Source organism: Monodon monoceros, unplaced genomic scaffold (assembly GCF_005190385.1).
Source record: "Monodon monoceros isolate NGI ecotype Baffin Bay Population unplaced genomic scaffold, NGI_Narwhal_1 Super_Scaffold_1, whole genome shotgun sequence".
NCBI lineage: Eukaryota > Metazoa > Chordata > Mammalia > Artiodactyla > Monodontidae > Monodon > Monodon monoceros.
Window position 1 is genome coordinate 36,598,154 of NW_021703765.1, and position 19,311 is coordinate 36,617,464.

General features: G+C 36.8%; 1 protein-coding gene across 3 annotated transcripts in view; it reads right to left on the reverse strand.

Moving 5' to 3' along the window:
* KIAA1328 (KIAA1328 ortholog) overlaps positions 1 to 19,311 on the reverse strand; it is a 368,530-nt gene that overhangs the window by 222,373 nt on the left and 126,846 nt on the right. For all 3 annotated transcript variants that reach the window (XM_029224084.1, XM_029224098.1, XM_029224091.1), the window contains one exon: positions 13,339 to 13,466. In XM_029224084.1, the coding sequence (XP_029079917.1) occupies positions 13,339 to 13,466 (128 nt within the window). The remainder of the gene's footprint in view (positions 1 to 13,338; positions 13,467 to 19,311) is intronic.

Sequence of the window (19,311 nt, forward strand, 5' to 3'; positions counted from 1 at the left end):
AACAAAATTGATAACCATGAGCCAGACTCATCAAGAAAAAGTGGGAGAGGACTCCAATAAAATTAGAAATGAAAAAGGAGAACCTACAACAGGTACTACAGAAATACAAAGCATCCTAAGAGAGTACTACCAGCAACTCTGTGCCAATAAAATGGACAACCTGGAAGAAATGGACAAATTCTTAGAAAGGTATAACCTTCCAAGACTGAACAAGGAAGAAATAGAATATATGAACAGACCAAACGCAAGTAGTGACTGAAACTGTGATTAAAGATCTTCCAACAAACAAGTCCAGGACCAGATGACTTCACAGGTGAACTCTATCAAACATTTAGAGAAGAGCTAACACCCATCATTCTCAAACTCTTCCAAAAAATTGTGGAGGAAGGAACACTCCCAAACTTATTCTATGAGGCCACCATCACCCTGATACCAAAACAAGACAAAGACAGTACAAAAAAAGAAAACTACAGACCAATATCACTGATGAATACAGATGCAAAAATCCTCAACAAACTACTTGCAAACAGAATCCAACAACACATTAGAAGGATCATACACCATGACCAAGTGGGATTTATCCCAGAGATGCAAGGATTCTTCAATAAATGCAAATCAATCAATGTGATACACCATATTAACAAACTGAAGAATAAAAACCATATGATCATCTCAATAGATGCAGAAAAAGCTTTTGACAAAATTCAACACCCATTTATGATAAAAACCCTCTAGTGAGTGGGCACAGAGGGAACTTACCTCAACATAATAAAGGCCATATATGACAAACCCACAGCAAACATCATTCTCAATGCTGAAAAACTGAAAGCATTTCCTCTAAGATCAGGAACAAGACAAGGATGTCCACTCTCACCACTATTATTCAACATAGTTTTGGAAGTCCTAGCCACAGCAATCAGAGAAGAAAAAGAAATAAAAGGATTACAATTTGGAAAAGAAGAAGTAAAACCGTCACTGTTTGCAGATGACATGATACTATATATAGAGAATCCTAAAGGTGCCACCAGAAAACTACTAGAGCTAATCAATGAATTTGGTAAAGTTGCAGGATACAAAATTAACGCACAGAAATCTTTTGCAATCCTATACACTAATGATGAAAAATCTGAAAGATAAATTAAGGGAACACTCTCATGTACCACTGCAACAAAAAGAATAAAATACCTAGGAATAAACCTACCTAGGGAAACACAAGACCTCTATGCAGAAAACTATAAGACACTGATGAAAGAAATTAAAGATGATAACAACAGGTGGAGAGATATACCATGTTCTTGGATTGGAAGAATCAATACTGTGACAATGACTATACTACCCAAAGCAATCTACAGATTCAATGCAATCCCTCTCAAATTACCAATGGCATTTTTTACAGAACTAGAACAAAATATCTTAAAACTTGTATGGAGACTCAGAAGACCCCAAATAGCCAAAGCAGTCTTGAGGGAAAAAAATGGAGCTGGAAGAATCATACTCCCCGACCTCAGAGTATACTACAAAGCTACAGTAATCAAGACAATATGGTACTGGCACAGAAACAGAAATATAGATCAATGGAACAGGATAGAAAGCCCAGAGATAAACCCATGCACATACGGTCAACTAATCTATGACAAAGGAGGCAAGGATATACAATGGAGAAAAAACAGTCTCTTCAATAAGTGATTCTGGGAAAACAGGACAACTACATGTAAAAGAATGTAATTAGAACACTCCCTAACACCATACACAAAGATAAACTGAAAATGGATTAGAGACCTAAATGTAAGACCGGACACTATAAAACTCTTAGAGGAAGACATAGGAAAAACACTCTTTGACATAAATCACAGCAAGATATTTTTTGATCCATCTCTAACAGCAATGGAAATAAAAACAAAAATAAACAGATGGGACCTAATGAAACTTAAAAGGTTTTGCACAGCAAAGGAAACTCTAAGGATGAAAAGACAACCCTCAGAATGGAAGAAAATATTTGCAAATGAATCATCGGACAAAGGATTAATCTCCAAAATATATAAACAGCTCATGCAGCTCAATATTAATAAAACAAACAACTCAATCAAAAAATGGGCAGAACGCAGTGGTTGAGAGTCTGCCTGCCGATGCAGGGGACACGGGTTCGTTCCCCAGTCCGGGAAGATCCCACATGCCACAGAGCAGCTGGGCCCGTGAGCCATGGCTGCTGAGCCTGCGCGTCTGGAGCCTGTGCTCCGCAACGGGAGAGGCCACAACAGTGAGAGGCCCGCGTACAGCAGAAAGAAAAAAAAATGGGCAGAAGACCTAAATAGACATTTCTCCATAGAATACATACAGATGGCCAAGAAGCACATGAAAAACCGCTCAACATCACTAATTATTAGGGAAATGCAAATCAAAACTACAATGAGGTATCACCTCACCCCAGTCAGAATGGGCATCGTCAGAAAATCTACAAACAACAAGTGCTGGAGAAGGTGTGGAGAAAAGGGAACCCTCTTGCACTGTTGGTGGGAATGTAAATTGATACAGCCACTATGGAGAAAAGTATGGAGGTTCCTTAAAACACTAAAAATAGAATTACCATATGACCCAGCAATCCCACTACTGGGCATATACCCAGAGAAAACCATAATTCAAAAAGACACATGCACCCCAATGTTCACTGCAGCACTATTTACAATAGCCAGGTCATGAAAGCAAACTAAATGCCCATCGACAGATGAATGGATAAAGAAGATACGGTACATATATACAATGGAATGTTACTCAGCCATAAAAAGGAATGAAATTGGGTCATTTGTAGAGACATGGATGTATCTAGAGACTATCGTACAGAGTGAAGTAAGTCAGAAAGAGAAAAACAAATATTGTATATTAACGCATATATGTGGAACCTAGAAAATGGTATAGATGAACCGGATTGAAGAGCAGAAATTGAGCCACAGATGTAGAGAACAAACGTATGGACAGCAAGGGGGGAAAGCGGCGGGGCGTGGCGGTGGGGGTGTGCTGAATTGGGAGATTGGGATTGACATGTATACACTGATGTGTATAAAATGGATGACTAATAAGAAAATAAATAAACATTGAAAAAATGACATTAAATAAGTAAAACTAAATTGCCTAAAATACAGATATTAGATGGTTAGTTCTACTCACTTTCTAGTTAATTAACTTGTGGCATTCCAACCAACAGCTGGAAGAATATAGTTTGCTTAGAATATAAAACAAATTTTGGTAGCAAACAACTTTATAGTAACTCAAACCCTGTACTTTATTTTCATTGTATTTTTAAAATTAATAGACTTTTTTTTTTTTTTTTTTTTCCGGTACGCGGGCCTCTCACTGTTGGGGCCTCTCCCGTTGCGGAGCACAGGCTCCGGACGCGCAGGCTCATGGGCCCAGCTGCTCCGCGGCATGTGGGATCTTCCCGGACTGGGGCACGAACCCATGTCCCCTGCATCAGCAGGCGGACTCTCAACCGCTGCGCCACCAGGGAAGCCCCAAAATTAATAGACTTTTTAAGAGCAGTTTTAGATTTAAAAATTGAGCAGATAGTTCCCATATACTCCCTCTCTCCCCCTCATGGTTTCCCTGATTTTTAACATCTTCCATTAGCGTAGTGCATTTGTTACAATTGACTAACCAGTATTGATGCGTTATTATTAGTCCATAAAATCCATAGTTTAATTAGGGTTCACTCTTTGTGTCTTGTGTTATACAGTTCTATGTATTTTGACAAATGTTCTAGCTATTCATCCCTCATTTCCTCTCCCTGACTGCAGGCAACTACGGATCATTTTACTGTCTGCATAGCTTTGTCTTTACCCTACACTTTGGGTTGTGATCTCCTACAGTAATATAGCTTACTCTTTCCAGACCAGATAATATACAATGAGTCAGAGCCAGTAAATGTGACTCAGTATTCATGCTTCTCATGTTCCCTATTAGAGTTATTCTCATGTTCTTTATTAGAGTTATCCTCATTTACATTTCAGCTAATTCTTCTGCATTTTGATAAAGCATTACCTTCTTTGGTCAGTCTCTCTCTCTCTCTCTCTCGGAGAGACAGCCTTAACTATTTTCTTACAATAAATTGTTTAAATTGTCACATTTTAAGTTTACTTTCTGGGTAAAGGACATTACAGTAGCAGACAAGCCAAAATTCTATGCACTGGGCTTAAGAATATATTTGATTGGGGCTTCCCTGGTGGGGCAGTGGTTGAGAGTCCGCCTGCCGATGCAGGGGACGCAGGTTCATGCCCCGGTCCGGGAAGATCCCACATGCCGTGGAGCGGCTGGGCCCGTGAGCCATGGCCGCTGAGCCTGCGTGTCCGGAGCCTGTGCTCCGCAAAGGGAGAGGCCACAACAGTGAGAGGCCCGCATACTGCAAAATAATAATAATAAATAAATAAATTAAAAAAAAAAAAGAATATATTTGATTGGTGGTGGAGACGCAGAACTGCCTTTCTAACTGTTTGTTTAGCCCAATCCTCACAGTTCACAGTGACATAGAAATTCAATATGCACAATCATCTTAGGAGTCAAAATTCATACGACACAGTATGCTATATGCATACAACAGAACCTTGCCTGCACCCAAGACCCTCATTATCATTATGATTCATACCACTGGACCACATTTTAAATAAATCTATGTCAAAATGAATCCTACAAACACTTTTAATATTAATTCCTATTAAACTGAGAATCTTTGCAACATAACTGATATAATACCAGATTTATTAGGTTCACCCATCTGTGAAGAGTAGCATTTCCTTGGCTATTAAAAGTATATATTTTATTGACTAGGATTGTTTATTGACTTAAGGGTACAGCTGTTCAAGTGATCTGGCAATCGATCCTACAAGCATACTGAATTTATTAGCAGGATACCCAGACATTTGGAAATGGTCTTAATATTACGGCTCCAAAAAGCAAAAGCTTCAGGCACTATTCTAGGATCTCTTGAAATTTGTAGTTACTTGAATACCAGATCATTCACTGGTCTTTTTTTTCTTATTAAGGATTTCATGTACCATAAAAGTAATACTCTATTCTTTTTTTTTTTTTTTGTAGTTAAATAAGTTGGATTTATTATTTGCTGCAGCGAGGGGAAACACACACCTTGGGGAAACATGGATGTGTTAGGAAGTTCCTACTATATAGGATTTGGGCTTTGATTGAGTAATTTGAGGGAAGCAGGTGGGAGTTTGCTCTAGATTGGATGCTGTCAGAAAACAGGGATGATTCTATGAGTGGATATCTCAATAAGTTTTATCTTTAGGGAGGGGAGACTCACAAGAGGATAAGCTATAATTGGTAGAGAAGTAGCAGTCACTCATTTTGGCCAAGAGAGGGGATGTATGGTAACTTGTGGGCTGCACAGTGACCTTGGTTTTGTCTGTATTTAGATATAATTATGAAGTGGCCTTGTTTTGTCTTATTTTATCATGGTCTCAGAGTAACCTTGCATGGGGTTAGTGTTCTGTGAGATTGTTTCTGTTCAGTAGGGGAATAACATGGCCCACAGGATTGTTTCTGTTCAGTAGGGGAATAACATGGCCCACAGTGAGTGCTAGGCCAGTTTTCAAGTGTCACGTACCGCCCCCTCCTCTTTTTTTCCTTTCTCACAAGTTCCAGGTGATGCTGATACTACTGGTCCAGAGACCACCAGCCTTTGAGAACCACTCTCTGAGAGGGTAAAGAGACCTGAGACCTATGTTTGGAACAGGTACATAATAAAGTAATACTGTATTCTTCTTAATTAAAGGCAGTACTTCTGGTTACTATTAATTACATAAGACTAAATGAAATACTGTGATCAATGTTCAAGTTCAGGTGGTCACTGTAATATGCATAAAAAACACTGTACCTAAAGAAGAACAAAAACTGGTACTGAGAAAAATCAATATATGAAGTTAGGCTTCAAAAAGGGTGTCTTCAATGTTGGAATAATGTTGAAGTTAATTTTTGTGCATGGTGCAAAGGGTCTAAATTTATCTTTTCTGCATGTGTCCAATTGTCCTATCAATGCTTGTTGAAAAGATTATTTTTTCCGCATTGAATTGCGTTAGCACCTTTGTTGAAGATCAGTTGACCATAATTGCTAGAGTTTATTTCTGAATTCACAATTCTGTTCCACTGGTCTAAATGTCCATCATTATGGCAGTACTATATTCTTGGAAACTGTATGTATTAGTTTTCTATTTCTGTATAACAAATTACCACAAACATAGCCATTTACAATAACACAAATTTATTACCTCACAGTTCTGTAGGTCAGAAGTTCAGGCAGGCTTGGCTAGGTTCTCTGCTTAGTTTCTCACAAGACTGAAATCAAGCTATCAGCTAGGCCAGGTTCTAATTGGAAATATCTGAGGAAGAACCTGCTTCCAAGCTCAGGCTGGTGACAGAATATAGTTCCTTGTGGTGGCAAGACTTAAATCACTCTTTTCTTGCTACTGGTCAGAGACAGCTCTCAGCTCCTAACCCCTTCCATCTTCAAAGCCTGCAATGGTATGCTGAATACCATTCTTATGCTTTAAATCTCTCTTTCTCTTTTGCTCCCAGCTGGGGAAAACTCTCTGCTTTTATCATGTAATTAGGTTAGGCCCATCTAAATATTATCTCCTTTTTATTATATAACATAACATACTATGGGAGTAAAACCATTCTGGCAGGGGTCAAAAGTCATGCAAGTAAGGTTAAAATTCTATCTACTATACTGTACCTTTAGAGTAAACATTAAAATTAGAAAGAGTGATCTTATACTTTACTGTTCTTTCTCAAATTTTTTGGCTATTAGTATTACTCTGCATTTCCATATAAACTTTAGGATCATCTTATCAATTTCTGTAAAAATGAAATTATCAAAATTTGCTGGAAATCTGATGGAGATTGCAACAAACCTATAGACTAATTTGGGGAAAACTGCCATTTTAATTACATTGAGTCTTGCAACCCATGAACATGGAATAATATCTTAGATCTTTATTTCTCTCAGCAATGTTTTGTTATTTTCAGTGTTTTTATTGCACTGCTTTTATTAAATACATCCATTTTTGAATTGTTCATTGGAAGTAAATAGAAATAACATTGACTTGCATACTGATCTTGTATCCTGCAACTTGCTGAACTTATTTATTAGTTCTATCATGTTTTTGTGTGTGCGTGTGTTTGTGGATTTCTTAAGATTTTCTACATATAGGACCATGCTGTCAATGAATAAAGACAGTCTTATTCCAGTAATATAGAGAAAATTTTCTCCAACAGTTCTGCCTTCTGTCCTCCTCCCTTTGTGCAAGTACACATACACACACACACATCCAACGTCTGTATATCTTATAAGCTCAACAATACAGTTTTATAATTATTGTTTTATTCAGGTGTCTTTTAAGTTTTCTATTTAAGAAAAGAGAGATATGTAATTACTTTTACCAGTGCTCTATTTCTTTATGTGAATTTGAGTTGCTGGCTTACGCCATTTTCTTTCATCTGAGCAGACTTCTATTAGTATTTATTGTAAGGCAGATAAGCTAGCAATGAATTCCCTCAGTCTTTATTTATTTAGGAATGTCTTTATGTCACTTTCATTTTTGAAGGATAGTTTTATTTGATTGCCAGTTTTTTTTTCCTTCAGCTCTTTGAATATGCCATCCCACTGCCTCTTTCCTCCACTGTTTCTGATGAGAAGTCAGCTGTTAATCATATCTTTGTTCTATGTACAAATCTTTTATTCCGCAAGGAGTTTAGTAGTACATTTGAGTCAGACATATAACAGATATCCAAAGGGCATAACACTTTTGATTTGGCTTCTTTGTCAGTTAGAAGTGTGGTGACACTTCTGGACTGCCAAGCAAATCTGGGCTTCTTATAACAGACTCAAAGATAGCTTAGTATAGATAGAATTAAAATGAATATTACACAGTAAATACACATTAAAATGCGTAAGTAGGTTAGACAGAATTAAAATGGTAAGGAGCTCTCTATTAGCACATGCCTATATGAAGCAGTTAAGAAATGTTTAACCAAAAGAATACATGAAAATAATCACAGAATAGGAAATAGTCCCAAGACACTGTGGCCTTAAGCACTACAAAAACTCTTTTAACAAACTATAGAGCAATAGTAATGGAAACCACCCAGAAACAATTAAACATGCACTCAGCAATGATTTACGTATTATAGTTCAGATTCTGTCCAGTCCATGACCTAGACCTAAATAAAGACAGAACAAGTAATCATAGGAAAAATGGAAAAGTTTCTATAAGAGGCCTTTTACTAGATCAGAACAGCATGGATTCATTAATATCCATTGCCCATGGCTGAAAAGTAATGATGATTTTATCCATTTTATAGAAAAGGGGGAAATCTCAAGATGAATCCAAATCTACCTTTTTATATCTACTTGGCAAAAAAATGGAAGAGTTAAGAAAAACATTAAGGCAATCTTGCATAGAGACATTTTCAAACTGCAGTGGGAAAAGCTACTCAAAGTGCTGCCTAGGCTTTCTCTTAATATAAAGAATACTGTGGAAATACCATACCTCTCCTGAAATGATACAGCCTATCAAATAAGATTAAAATAGAAGTTATAAGCATCAGAGTTTAAGGTGACATTATTTAAGTTCATATTCACACACACACAAAATAGTAACACTCAACTGTGACAAGGAGAGCTATATTCTAAAATGTACTCTGGTTAAAACTATGGTTACTAGATCCTCCCATGTCCAAGAACAAGGTTATACTGTGGGTAAGTATTGTTTCTTAAGATAAGGAAATGGAGTAACAGACACACATCAGTGAGGTATCTCAGTCTAAATAGAACAAGTGAAAAATCTTTCTAGATTCCACAATGAAGAACTTGTAATGCTGAACAAATTACAAGACGAATGGAGAATGCATTCATCTTTGAGGCAAAGCAAGAAAGAGGATGGGGGGAAAAGCAAGGAAAAAATTCGCTCTGTAAATGGAGCAACTTCTTTTCAACCAAATGGCAGAAGTAAAAAGAAAACCATAAGCTAGCACATTCTTCTGAAGAACTGCAAATTTAATAAAATTATAAACAAAACCTATAATGAGCAAGTTGAGCCACATGGCAACCAACACAAAGAAGAAACAAAAGAAGTCTCTTAAAGTCAAATGAATGCCTCATGAAAAATGAACTGCTGCATCTCTATCACAAAATCTGAAGGTGAGTTTAAAAAAACCTTATTTTTTTTGCTTTTTATCTATTTATCTATTTATTTATTTATTAAACATCTTTATTGGAGTATAATTGCTTTACAATGGTGTGTTAATTTCTGCTTTATAACAAAGTGAATCAGTTATACACATACATATGTTCCCATATCTCTTCCCTCTTGTGTCTCCCTCCCTCCCACCCTCACTATCCCACCCCTCTAGGTGGTCGCAAAGCACCGAGCTGATCTCCCTATGCTAAGCGGCTGCTTCCCACTAGCTATCTACCTTACGTTTGGTAGTGTATATATGTCCATGCCTCTTTCTCACTTTGTCACAGCTTACCCTCCCCCCTCCCCATATCCTCAAGTCCATTCACTAGTAGGTCTGTCTTTATTCCCGTCTTGCCCCTAGGTTCTTCATGACTTTTTTTTCCCCTTAGATTCCATATATATGTGTTAGCATACGGTATTTCCTTTTCTCTTTCTGACTTACTTCACTATGTATGACAGACTCTAGGTCCATCCACCTCACTACAAATAACTCAATTTCATTTCTTTTCATGGCTGAGTAATATTCCATTGTATATATGTGCCACATCTTCTTTATCCATTCATCTGTTGATGGACACTTAGGTTGCTTCCATGTCCTGGCTATTGTAAATAGAGCTGCAATGAACATTTTGGTACATGACTCTTTTTGAATTCTGGTTTTCTCAGGGTATATGCCCAGTAGTGGGATTGCTGGGTCGTATGGTAGTTCTATTTTTAGTTTTTTAAGGAACCTCCAGACTGTTCTCCATAGTGGCTGTGCCAATTCACATTCCCACCAACAGTGCAAGAGGGTTCCCTTTTCTCCACGCCCTCTCCAGCATTTATTGTTTGTAGATTTTTTGATGATGGCCATTCAGACTGGTGTGAGATGATATCTCACTGTAGTTTTGATTTGCATTTCTCTAATGATTAGTTACATTGAGCATTCTTTCATGTGTTTGATGGCAATCTGTATATCTTTGGAGAAATGTCTGTTTAGGTCTCTGCCCATTTTTGGACTGGGTTGTTTTTTGGATATTGAGTTGCATGAGCTGCTTGTGAATTTTGGAGATTAATCCTTTGTCAGTTGCTTCATTTGCAAATATTTTCTCCCATTCTGAGGGTTGTCTTTTGGTCTTGTTTATGGTTTCCTTTGCTGTGCAACAGCTTTGAAGTTTCATTAGGTCCCATTGTTTATTTTTGTTTTTATTTCCATTTCTCTAGGAGGTGGGTCAAAAAGGATCTTGCTGTGATTTATGTCATAGAGTGTTCTGCCTATGAAAAAACCTTATTTTGAGAACAAATAAAATTTTATGTTTACCTGACATTTTGGCTACTCACAGGAAAATCAAATAGTTTCCCACCATCTCTAGTGTATTTGTGCTCTGGCATTCAAAAAACTGGATTTCAGATTAAGATCCAAAAGAGGGTTGGTCATAGAAACAAGGGCTTGTAAAGCAAATTTTCAATATTTTTTAGCTATCTCAAAATTTTCTTGTCTTTCTCTCTTCAAGAAAATATGGAGTCGGACTGTTTAGGTTCATATCTTGATTTCCTAACTTGCTACCTGGATGACAAGGCAAGTCTCTTGTTCTGCCTGGGATTCCTCCTCTGTAAAATGGGGATAATAACTTCATTGGGCTACTGAGGGACTAAACGATTTAATGTGTGTTAAGAGCTTAGAACAGTACCTGGAGCACACAGTATTTACCATATTAAATTTTGTTAAATAAAAATTAAAACTTTATTAGGCCAACCTATGTTAGGTTCTGAGTATAAAGAAACCAACAGGATGCTGTTTTTAAAAAAGCTTGGTGAGAGAGAGGGATGAATAAACAATGATTACAGAAGAACTAGCACAGTGCTATGATACAGACGAGTAGTCTATTTGTGAGCACATAAAGAGGACCTCTAACTTTACCACATCCTCATTCAGAGTGTTCACAATGATGCCCTTCCTGACAGGAAGTAGATTTGCCCACCAAATTCACCCAATTCCCATGAGGATGAGTGAGAAGGTGCTTACCTTTGCTTAGCTAAGAGAAGCCTGTCACAAAGAACAAATCAGATAACAAAGGAAACGGGTGACAATCTCCACTTGGTATTCAAAAAGAAACTTATTTTCCCTCTCTAGGTTCAAATAGCAGAGTCTACAAGTGCTCTCAATTTCATTTTAATCTAAAGTCTGAACACCGGGCACTTCCTGAAAACATGGTTTTAAAATTTTCTCATGATTAAGTCAAAATGAAAATTCAAAAGTATCTCCTTTTTTTTTTTTTTTTTTGTGGTAGGCGGGCCTCTCACTGATGTGGCCTCTCCTGTTGCGGAGCACAGGCTCCGGACGCGCAGGCTCAGCGGCCATGGCTCACAGGCCCAGCCGCTCCGCGGCATGTGGCATCTTCCCGGACCAGGGCATGAACCCGTGTGCCCTGCATCGGCAGGCGGACTCTCAACCACTGTGCCACCAGGGAAGCCCCCCAAAGTATCTCCTTTTGAGAGTATACTTTCTCCATACCTGTGACCAACAGTTTCTTCCTAGTATTTGTAATTTTTTTAGTTTTGCTCCTCAAGGTTGAGGTTAAGAGAGGCAGTGTTAACTATGATTGGTCTCTAGGGAAACCTCCAAGAATCACTCTTTTAAACATAAAACACTACCCTTTAGAAAGTTTTATTTTCCCCTCATTTCAGCAGTAGATAGAAAAAGGGCTAGGCCTCCTTATCTAGATGTCTTTAAACTCCCTAATGACTATTTCTTGACTCTCAGTCTATATCCTTAACTACTGGCAATTGAAACGTCCCTCAGCCTCTCCTCCACTACCCTTGGCCAACGTTTTTGTGCCCTTTAACATCTGTGATAGAGACAGAGGGAGTGGAAATGTAAAGACGAAAGTCAGAAATCTGATCTTCATGTTATAATCTTCTCTAGCCCGACCATGAGAGCATTAGGAAAGTGCCACCTTAAAAACTGCCCTTTTTCAAAGTGGCAACACAAATCCAGATAAAAAGATTAGCTTCCACCTTCCTCTGCCTCATTTTATAGCATAGGTTTTCAGAAAACAGAACAAAAGAAAATATTTCCAGTTAGAATACAAATAAACCATTCATACTGTGGTTCTTTCTTATAAATATTGTGACTTCAAAAAAAAAGGGAGGGTACGTTAAAAGTCTAAGCTATGCCACATTCCAGCAAAATTATTATTCTTTCTTTTCTTTTTACTTTTCCATATGTCCAAACTTGAGGTTTAAAAATGGATTTTCTTAGCCGAAACTCTTAACCCATCTGAGACAGGTGTCTCTAGGTTGAACAGAACAGTGCTCTTTAGAAGGTTTACAGAAAACCATTCAAGACCTGCTACTATTCAAAGGGAGAGGATAACCCTTTAGTTAGTACATTATCCATGTTTTAATAATAATATGAATGACTCTGACACTCTATATAGTTTTTCCTACCACGTTTTAATACAAAAGCTATCCTCATCCATTTAAATTCATTTGGATATGAAAAAGACAACCAATGTCACTTGCTAGAGGGCAAGAAGTAAGTCTTCAGAACTTGTTTCACGTCACAACTGGCAGGGTTCTGAACTTTAATTATATAATATATACTATTTGATGATATGTATATAAATGTTAATATGCAAACACTCATATATACTTATGTGATTAATACATATATACAAACACAAAATCATGCTAAATGTTCCAGTTTTCTCCAGTTAAAGCTTTTACAATTTGCCAAGAGACTTTCATTACTCTAAAACTCTAAACATGAGTTAGAAGAGGCTTATGAGTAAAAAAAAAAAAAAGAGCCCACCTGATCTTCATTAAGTAACAAGAGCAGTGGGTTTTCTTTATCACTCCTGCTGTGCTTTCATACAACCAGGAGCTTCCCTCCTGACCCAGAGCCTGCTTCAAGTAATCATTCCTGACCTCTGGGCCCCAGGAACAGAAGAGGAAAGGGAAACAGGGAAGTAAATGAAGCCAACTCAATCACATTCTGTAACTGTAGGTCTAAAGACAATGTTGTATACAGTGAGACAAAGTAAAAGGCAGATAACTCTTCTGACATCTTGCTGATCCATTAAAGACAAGAAAAGGTAAGAAAAAAGATGCTTACCTGTTGTTCCTGAATTTTAGCAGCACCAAGTTCTGAGAGAGACACAGTAAGCTTCTCCTGCTGTTCTGATAGATATTTCTGATAGAGGCTTAGAAGTTCTTGGCATTCTTTATACTGTAGCTGAAGAGGTGAGATTGCAAATTAAGGGAAAAAGCTAATAAATGGATTTAAACTGCATATATCGGTATTGTTTTTCAGGTTTCAGCAAACAAAATAGAGACAGAAATGTAACCATACTTGGTGAGAGTGCAGGTAAGCTATAGTCTTCAGATGAACACAGCATATGTACCCCCCTCAAAATCATGAAACAATAATTCACAGGGAGTAACAATGTTTATCCTATTAAAATTTTTCTTTCTCAAGTCTTTAAATTTGATGAAAACAAATATATGCACAAGAATGAAGGTGGACCCCCATCTCACACCATGTATAAAACTACCTGAAAATGGATCACTGACCTAAATTTATAGCTAAAACTATAAACTTTATAAAAGCAAATCTTTGTGACCTTGGATTAGGCAATGGTCACCTAAAAGCACAGCAATGAAGAACAAATAAATAAATTGGATTTCAAATTTTAAAACTTTGTGCTTCAAAGGACACTATTAAGAAATTGAGAAGACAACCTCCAGAATGAGAGAAAATATTTGCAAATCATACAAATGATAAGGTCTGGTATCCATAGATATGTAAAGATGTTATATGACTCAACAATAAAAACTATTACCTAATTAAAAATGGGCAAAGGACTTGAATAGACATTTCCCAAAAGAAAATATACAAATGGCCAAGCAGCACAAGAAAAGATGCTTTACATTGTTAGCCATTAGCTACTAGGAAATGCAAATCAAAATCACAGTGAGATACCACTTTGCATGTACTAGGATGGCTATAATCAAAAAGACTGACAATAACAAGCACTGGCAAGAATATGGTGAAATTAGAACCCTCCCACATAGCTGATGGGAATGTAAAATGCTGCTGCTTTGGAAAATAATTTAGCAGTGCCTCAAAAAGTTAGACACAAGAGTTACCATATGACCCACAATTCTACTCCACTTCCCCAAGAGAATTGAAAATATAGGTTCACATTAAAAACTTATACATGCATATTCAGAGCAACAATATCCATAACAGTGAAAAAGTGAAAACAATCCAAATGTCTATCAAGTGACAAATGGATAAACAAAATGTGGTATACCTATAAAATGGAATATTATTCAGCCATAAAAAGAAACAAAGTATCCCTACATTCTACTATATGAGTAAAACTTGAATATATTATATGCTAAAGAAGCCAGACACAAAAGGCTACAAATTCTATGTATGTTGTTGTTTAAAATACCTCTTCCAATGAGCCAGGGAAAAGAATACTTAGTTCTAAGTATACCAGATCACAAGTAAGTTACATTCATCCATGTTCACTTTCTGTCCTCTTCTCCAATTTTCTGAAGTAACCATTATGTGAGAAAAGCTAAATGGGGAAAAAAAAAGAAATGTCCAGAATAGGCAAATCCATATAGATAGAAAGTATATTAGTGGTTGCCAAAAGATGGAGAAGGGACATAGGGAGCACTTGCTGATGGGTATGCGTTTTATGGGGGAGGCAATGAACATGATCTGGAAGTAGAAGGCTGTCTTTGCACACCTTTAGGAATATACTCAAAACCACTGAATTCTATACTTCCAAAGGGTGATTTTTATTGTATGTGAATTGTATCTCAATAAAGCTGTTACTAAAAAATTCAGGGTGGAAGTGATGATACTGTTCTGGTCAAAGTAATTACTGCCTAATTTACATAGGAGGTTCTACCTATATTAAACATAACAGGATTATGATTAGATTTTTGTCCTATTTGTTTGGTTTTGCATAATGTCAATTTAGTCAATATTTCATTAATAAAAGCATCATCAGGAAATTTTCTGCCCATATACCTCCCTACATGTTTTACAGTCTAGTATGAAGAACATAGCAACCTAACTTGGGGTACCCTCTGCCACAGCTCCTCAAACTTGCAAAGTGCTCAGGAAGAAGATACTAAACTGCACAGATCAGGTGTCTGGAAGACAGGGAGTTCTATCCAAGGGAGAGTTCTCTGTTCCTTATTTCTCACTGTGGTCATTTCTTCCCAAGGCTCATTCTTCTCTCAGATCATTTCTGAATCTCCCTAACACCTAATTATATACGCTGTTGTATAAAAATTACTGTCCAATAAGATTATTCTGTATAAATACTTTTATAACAGGTCATCATGATTAAGGGTGGGAATAGTATTTCTTAAATGTCAAAAATGGTGACTGGCTTCAGTGTTCTTCTTAACATTTTCATAACCATATCATTGCTTCTGGGCAGATTCCTATTCTAATAACTTTTGCCAATCCTGACTGAATAAATAACCAATTGCTTCATTATTCTCATTGTTAACCTTTAACAAAAACCAGAGATGGCTTGTAGAAGAGGAGCTGGTTCATAATGAAAGGATAGGTTACTAAGCTAAACAATGCATTAAGTAGAAGAGCGTGTTTAATACTCAGCATCTTAAAAACAACCACAACAATACAATGAACAGTGGTCTAGATAAGCTAATATGTTTTCAAAGCCAATCTATATCAGACCAGGTTGGTTTTACATCTCCATGCTTTTCCTCAGCAAGTTCAAAAAGACAGGAATGATTTGTGGCAGTCCCAAGAGCCTCTGCCAGCTATGATGTATATAAAAAGAATTTTTTATTCTAGCTGTTACCATAGGCAATAATGTCTGTAATAGGTGAACATATTAGCCTGGCACAGAATATGAATTTGTCTCGAAAAAGCCAGCACAATTATACAGTCTAAGAGTTAAATGTCAGCATTTGAAGACAAATTATAGGCAAATTCATTTAAACACATGCTCTGTGGCAGAATATAAAAACAAGCAGTCCTATCTTTATCAATTTTTTATATCTGTATTGATTCACCAGATTTTGAAATGCCCTCCCCTTTCCTGTAAAATCCAAAATATATGTACATGCAAAACAGTGATTTTCCTTCCTCCTTAGCACAATGAGACTTCAACCCTCCATCTGGAGAGAGAGATTTATGTTAGGAAAATGTAAGTAAAATGCCTTCTTAACTGATTTGGGGAGGGCGTACAGTGAGAAAGAAGACATATTTAACTCAAGTCTGGCCAACTGACAGAAAAGAATGCAACAGATGAAGGAAACTGAACCTAAGGGAAGGTGTGCACCAACCATGATGTGAACCTAGCATACTGCTGGTCTGCCCAACGTCCATCAAGAACTGAGAGAAACTGCAGTCATCACAGCCTCATCAAAGAAAGCAAGCTTCGTAAGATAACATAAATAAATATAAATTAATATTGAGCAACATCACATCAAAACCTAAACATATCAAATTAATTAGCTGAAATGGATGTTGGAAATGGTCATTTTGCAAAGCTTAAAGCCTTAACTCCAAAATGCATTATATAGAAAAATAAAACTAAAGATTGAAGCAGAATGAATAGGGAGGTGAAAGAATAAAAACTGTGTGAGAAAAATCAGGGGTGGAAGTAGAAGGACCAGAAGACAGAATATACTAGTAGTATGCTGCCCAAGTGATTGTCTTAAACTGGAAGAATTCCTCTGGCGGAGCAGAGCCCACTCCCATCACCCCACCTCACCCTTGCCTCAGGTATTTAGGATACTTGAATCTGGTAGTTTACTACGTAAATCCTGATCTAATACAGAATGAAATGAAGAAAGGTCTCCATGAGAGGAGAAAAGGGAGAATAATCAATTTTTTTTAAAACAACTCCATTTTGGGAACCGACTCCTCAGAAAAATGGCTGATTCCCATTCTGGGGTAGGGAAAGTACAAAATGAGCTTGAAATTCTTGTTATTTTAATGTAAGAAAGTGTTTAAAGACGAATAGATGAGGGCTTATCAAAAGGAATAGCAGCAACCCTGAAGGGGACTCAGCCAAATTTGGGACAATCTGAGCATCAAAAGGAATGACTCTAATTAATAGCAAATTAAATAAATAAAAATCTACCAGTTCATAGTGATACTTCAAAAGAAGGGAAGAGTGAAAGTGGAAAAAATTGAAGTTCTTCTTTATAGAAAAATGCTAATTATTTAGGAGGAATGGTCAAATTTTAAAAATCACCACTTTGCAATCCCCAATGTAATAACTAATTCAGGCGAGGATCATTAATTGATATTAAAACCAGTACGTAAAAGGTTAATAAATAAGATATTCATAAGGTGTCAAGATTAGTTATTTATAGCAAAGAAGAAAATGTACCTTTTTTTTTTTAACATCTTTATTGGGGTATAATTGCTTTACAATGGTGTGTTAGTTTCTGCTTTATAACAAAGTGAATCAGCTATACATATACATATGTTCCCATATGTCTTCCCTCTTGCATCTCCCTCCCTCCCACCCTCCCTATCCCACCCCTCCAGGCTATCACAAAGCACCGAGCAGATATCCCCGTGCCATGCGGCTGCTTCCCACTAGCTATCTACCTTACGTTTGTTAGTGTGTATATGTCCATGCCTCTCTCTCCCCCTGTCACAGCTCACCCTTCCCCCTCCCCATATCCTCAAGTCCGTTCTCCAGTAGGTCTGCGTCTTTATTCCTGTCTTACCCCTAGGTTCTTCATGACAGAAAATGTACCTTTAAATGGTAAAATCTGGTAGTCATCACCTAAACAAAGTAAATTAATGTAGGATTACTAATAGTGAAAAAAACAGACATTATGTACCTCTTAATGTCTGAAGCAGGCAACATCACCTAAGAAATATTCTTGCCAAGAATGTTTTACCTGAATCAAACCAAATCTGTAAATCTAACTCCCACTGCACAGGAATTAAAAGAAATAAAGGAAACAATCAGACAAATCCATAATGTGGGAGATTTTGCAAAGCACTTGACCTGAACTCTTCAAAAAGTAAAGTCATGGGGGAAAAAAGTGGGTAGGCCTATTTTAGATTAAGAGAGCAAAGACACAACCAAATGTAAGCCATGAATCAGACTGAATCCTGGCTCAGGAAGAGGAACAGCTATAAAAGTCATTCTTGGGACAACTAGGGGAATTGGAATAGGGACTCAATACCAGTTGATATTATAGAACTACTGCTTATTGTCTTAGGTATCATAATGTGGCTTATAAAGATTCTTATGAATGTGAAGTACTTAGGGGTGACATATGACACCTGCCTCTTTAAAGTAGTAAAAAAAATAAGCAAAATAAATTTTATATATGTAAGTAAATAAATTTATTTACTTATATAAACTTATAATATAAATTAAACATAAAAATGTATATAGATTTGTATATATATATATATATATATATATATACATATATATGAGGAGGCAAAGCAAACAGAGCAAAATGTCAACAACTGTGGAATCTAGGTAGCAGGTATATGGTGGTTCATTGCACTATTCTGTCAACTTTTCTATATACTTGGAAACTGTCATAATAAAAAATTGTAAAAATACTTTTTTTTTGTTTTTGTGTTTTTTGTGTTTTCTTCTTTCTACTATTATTCAGTCACTTCTTGTCTTCCTACTCCGACCATAAGTTATCATGAAAGAAGCAGAAACCTAAACATCAGGTCAGACTCATAAGAGCTCTACAACTCCATTTATCCGTGGTCATTAAGTCAGGTGACTAACCCTTAGTATGGTCTAATGATACACTAACTGGAATCTGTCATTTGAGCAAAGAATAGGCACATCCATGGCAGCAAAAGGCCATATAAAAAAGGCCCATTAAGGTTTCTTCCAGTTATTTAACAAAGGTACTAAGATAGAATGAGTAAAAGCACAGACTTAGGTGTCATCCAACACTCTTGGCTCAAATCTTAATTCTGGTACTTGGTAATGATATAACTTTGACAAGAAACTTCTCTGACACCCTCACCTGGGAATAATAATACCTACCTCACTTCACAAGGCAACTATGAATATGAATGAGCTAA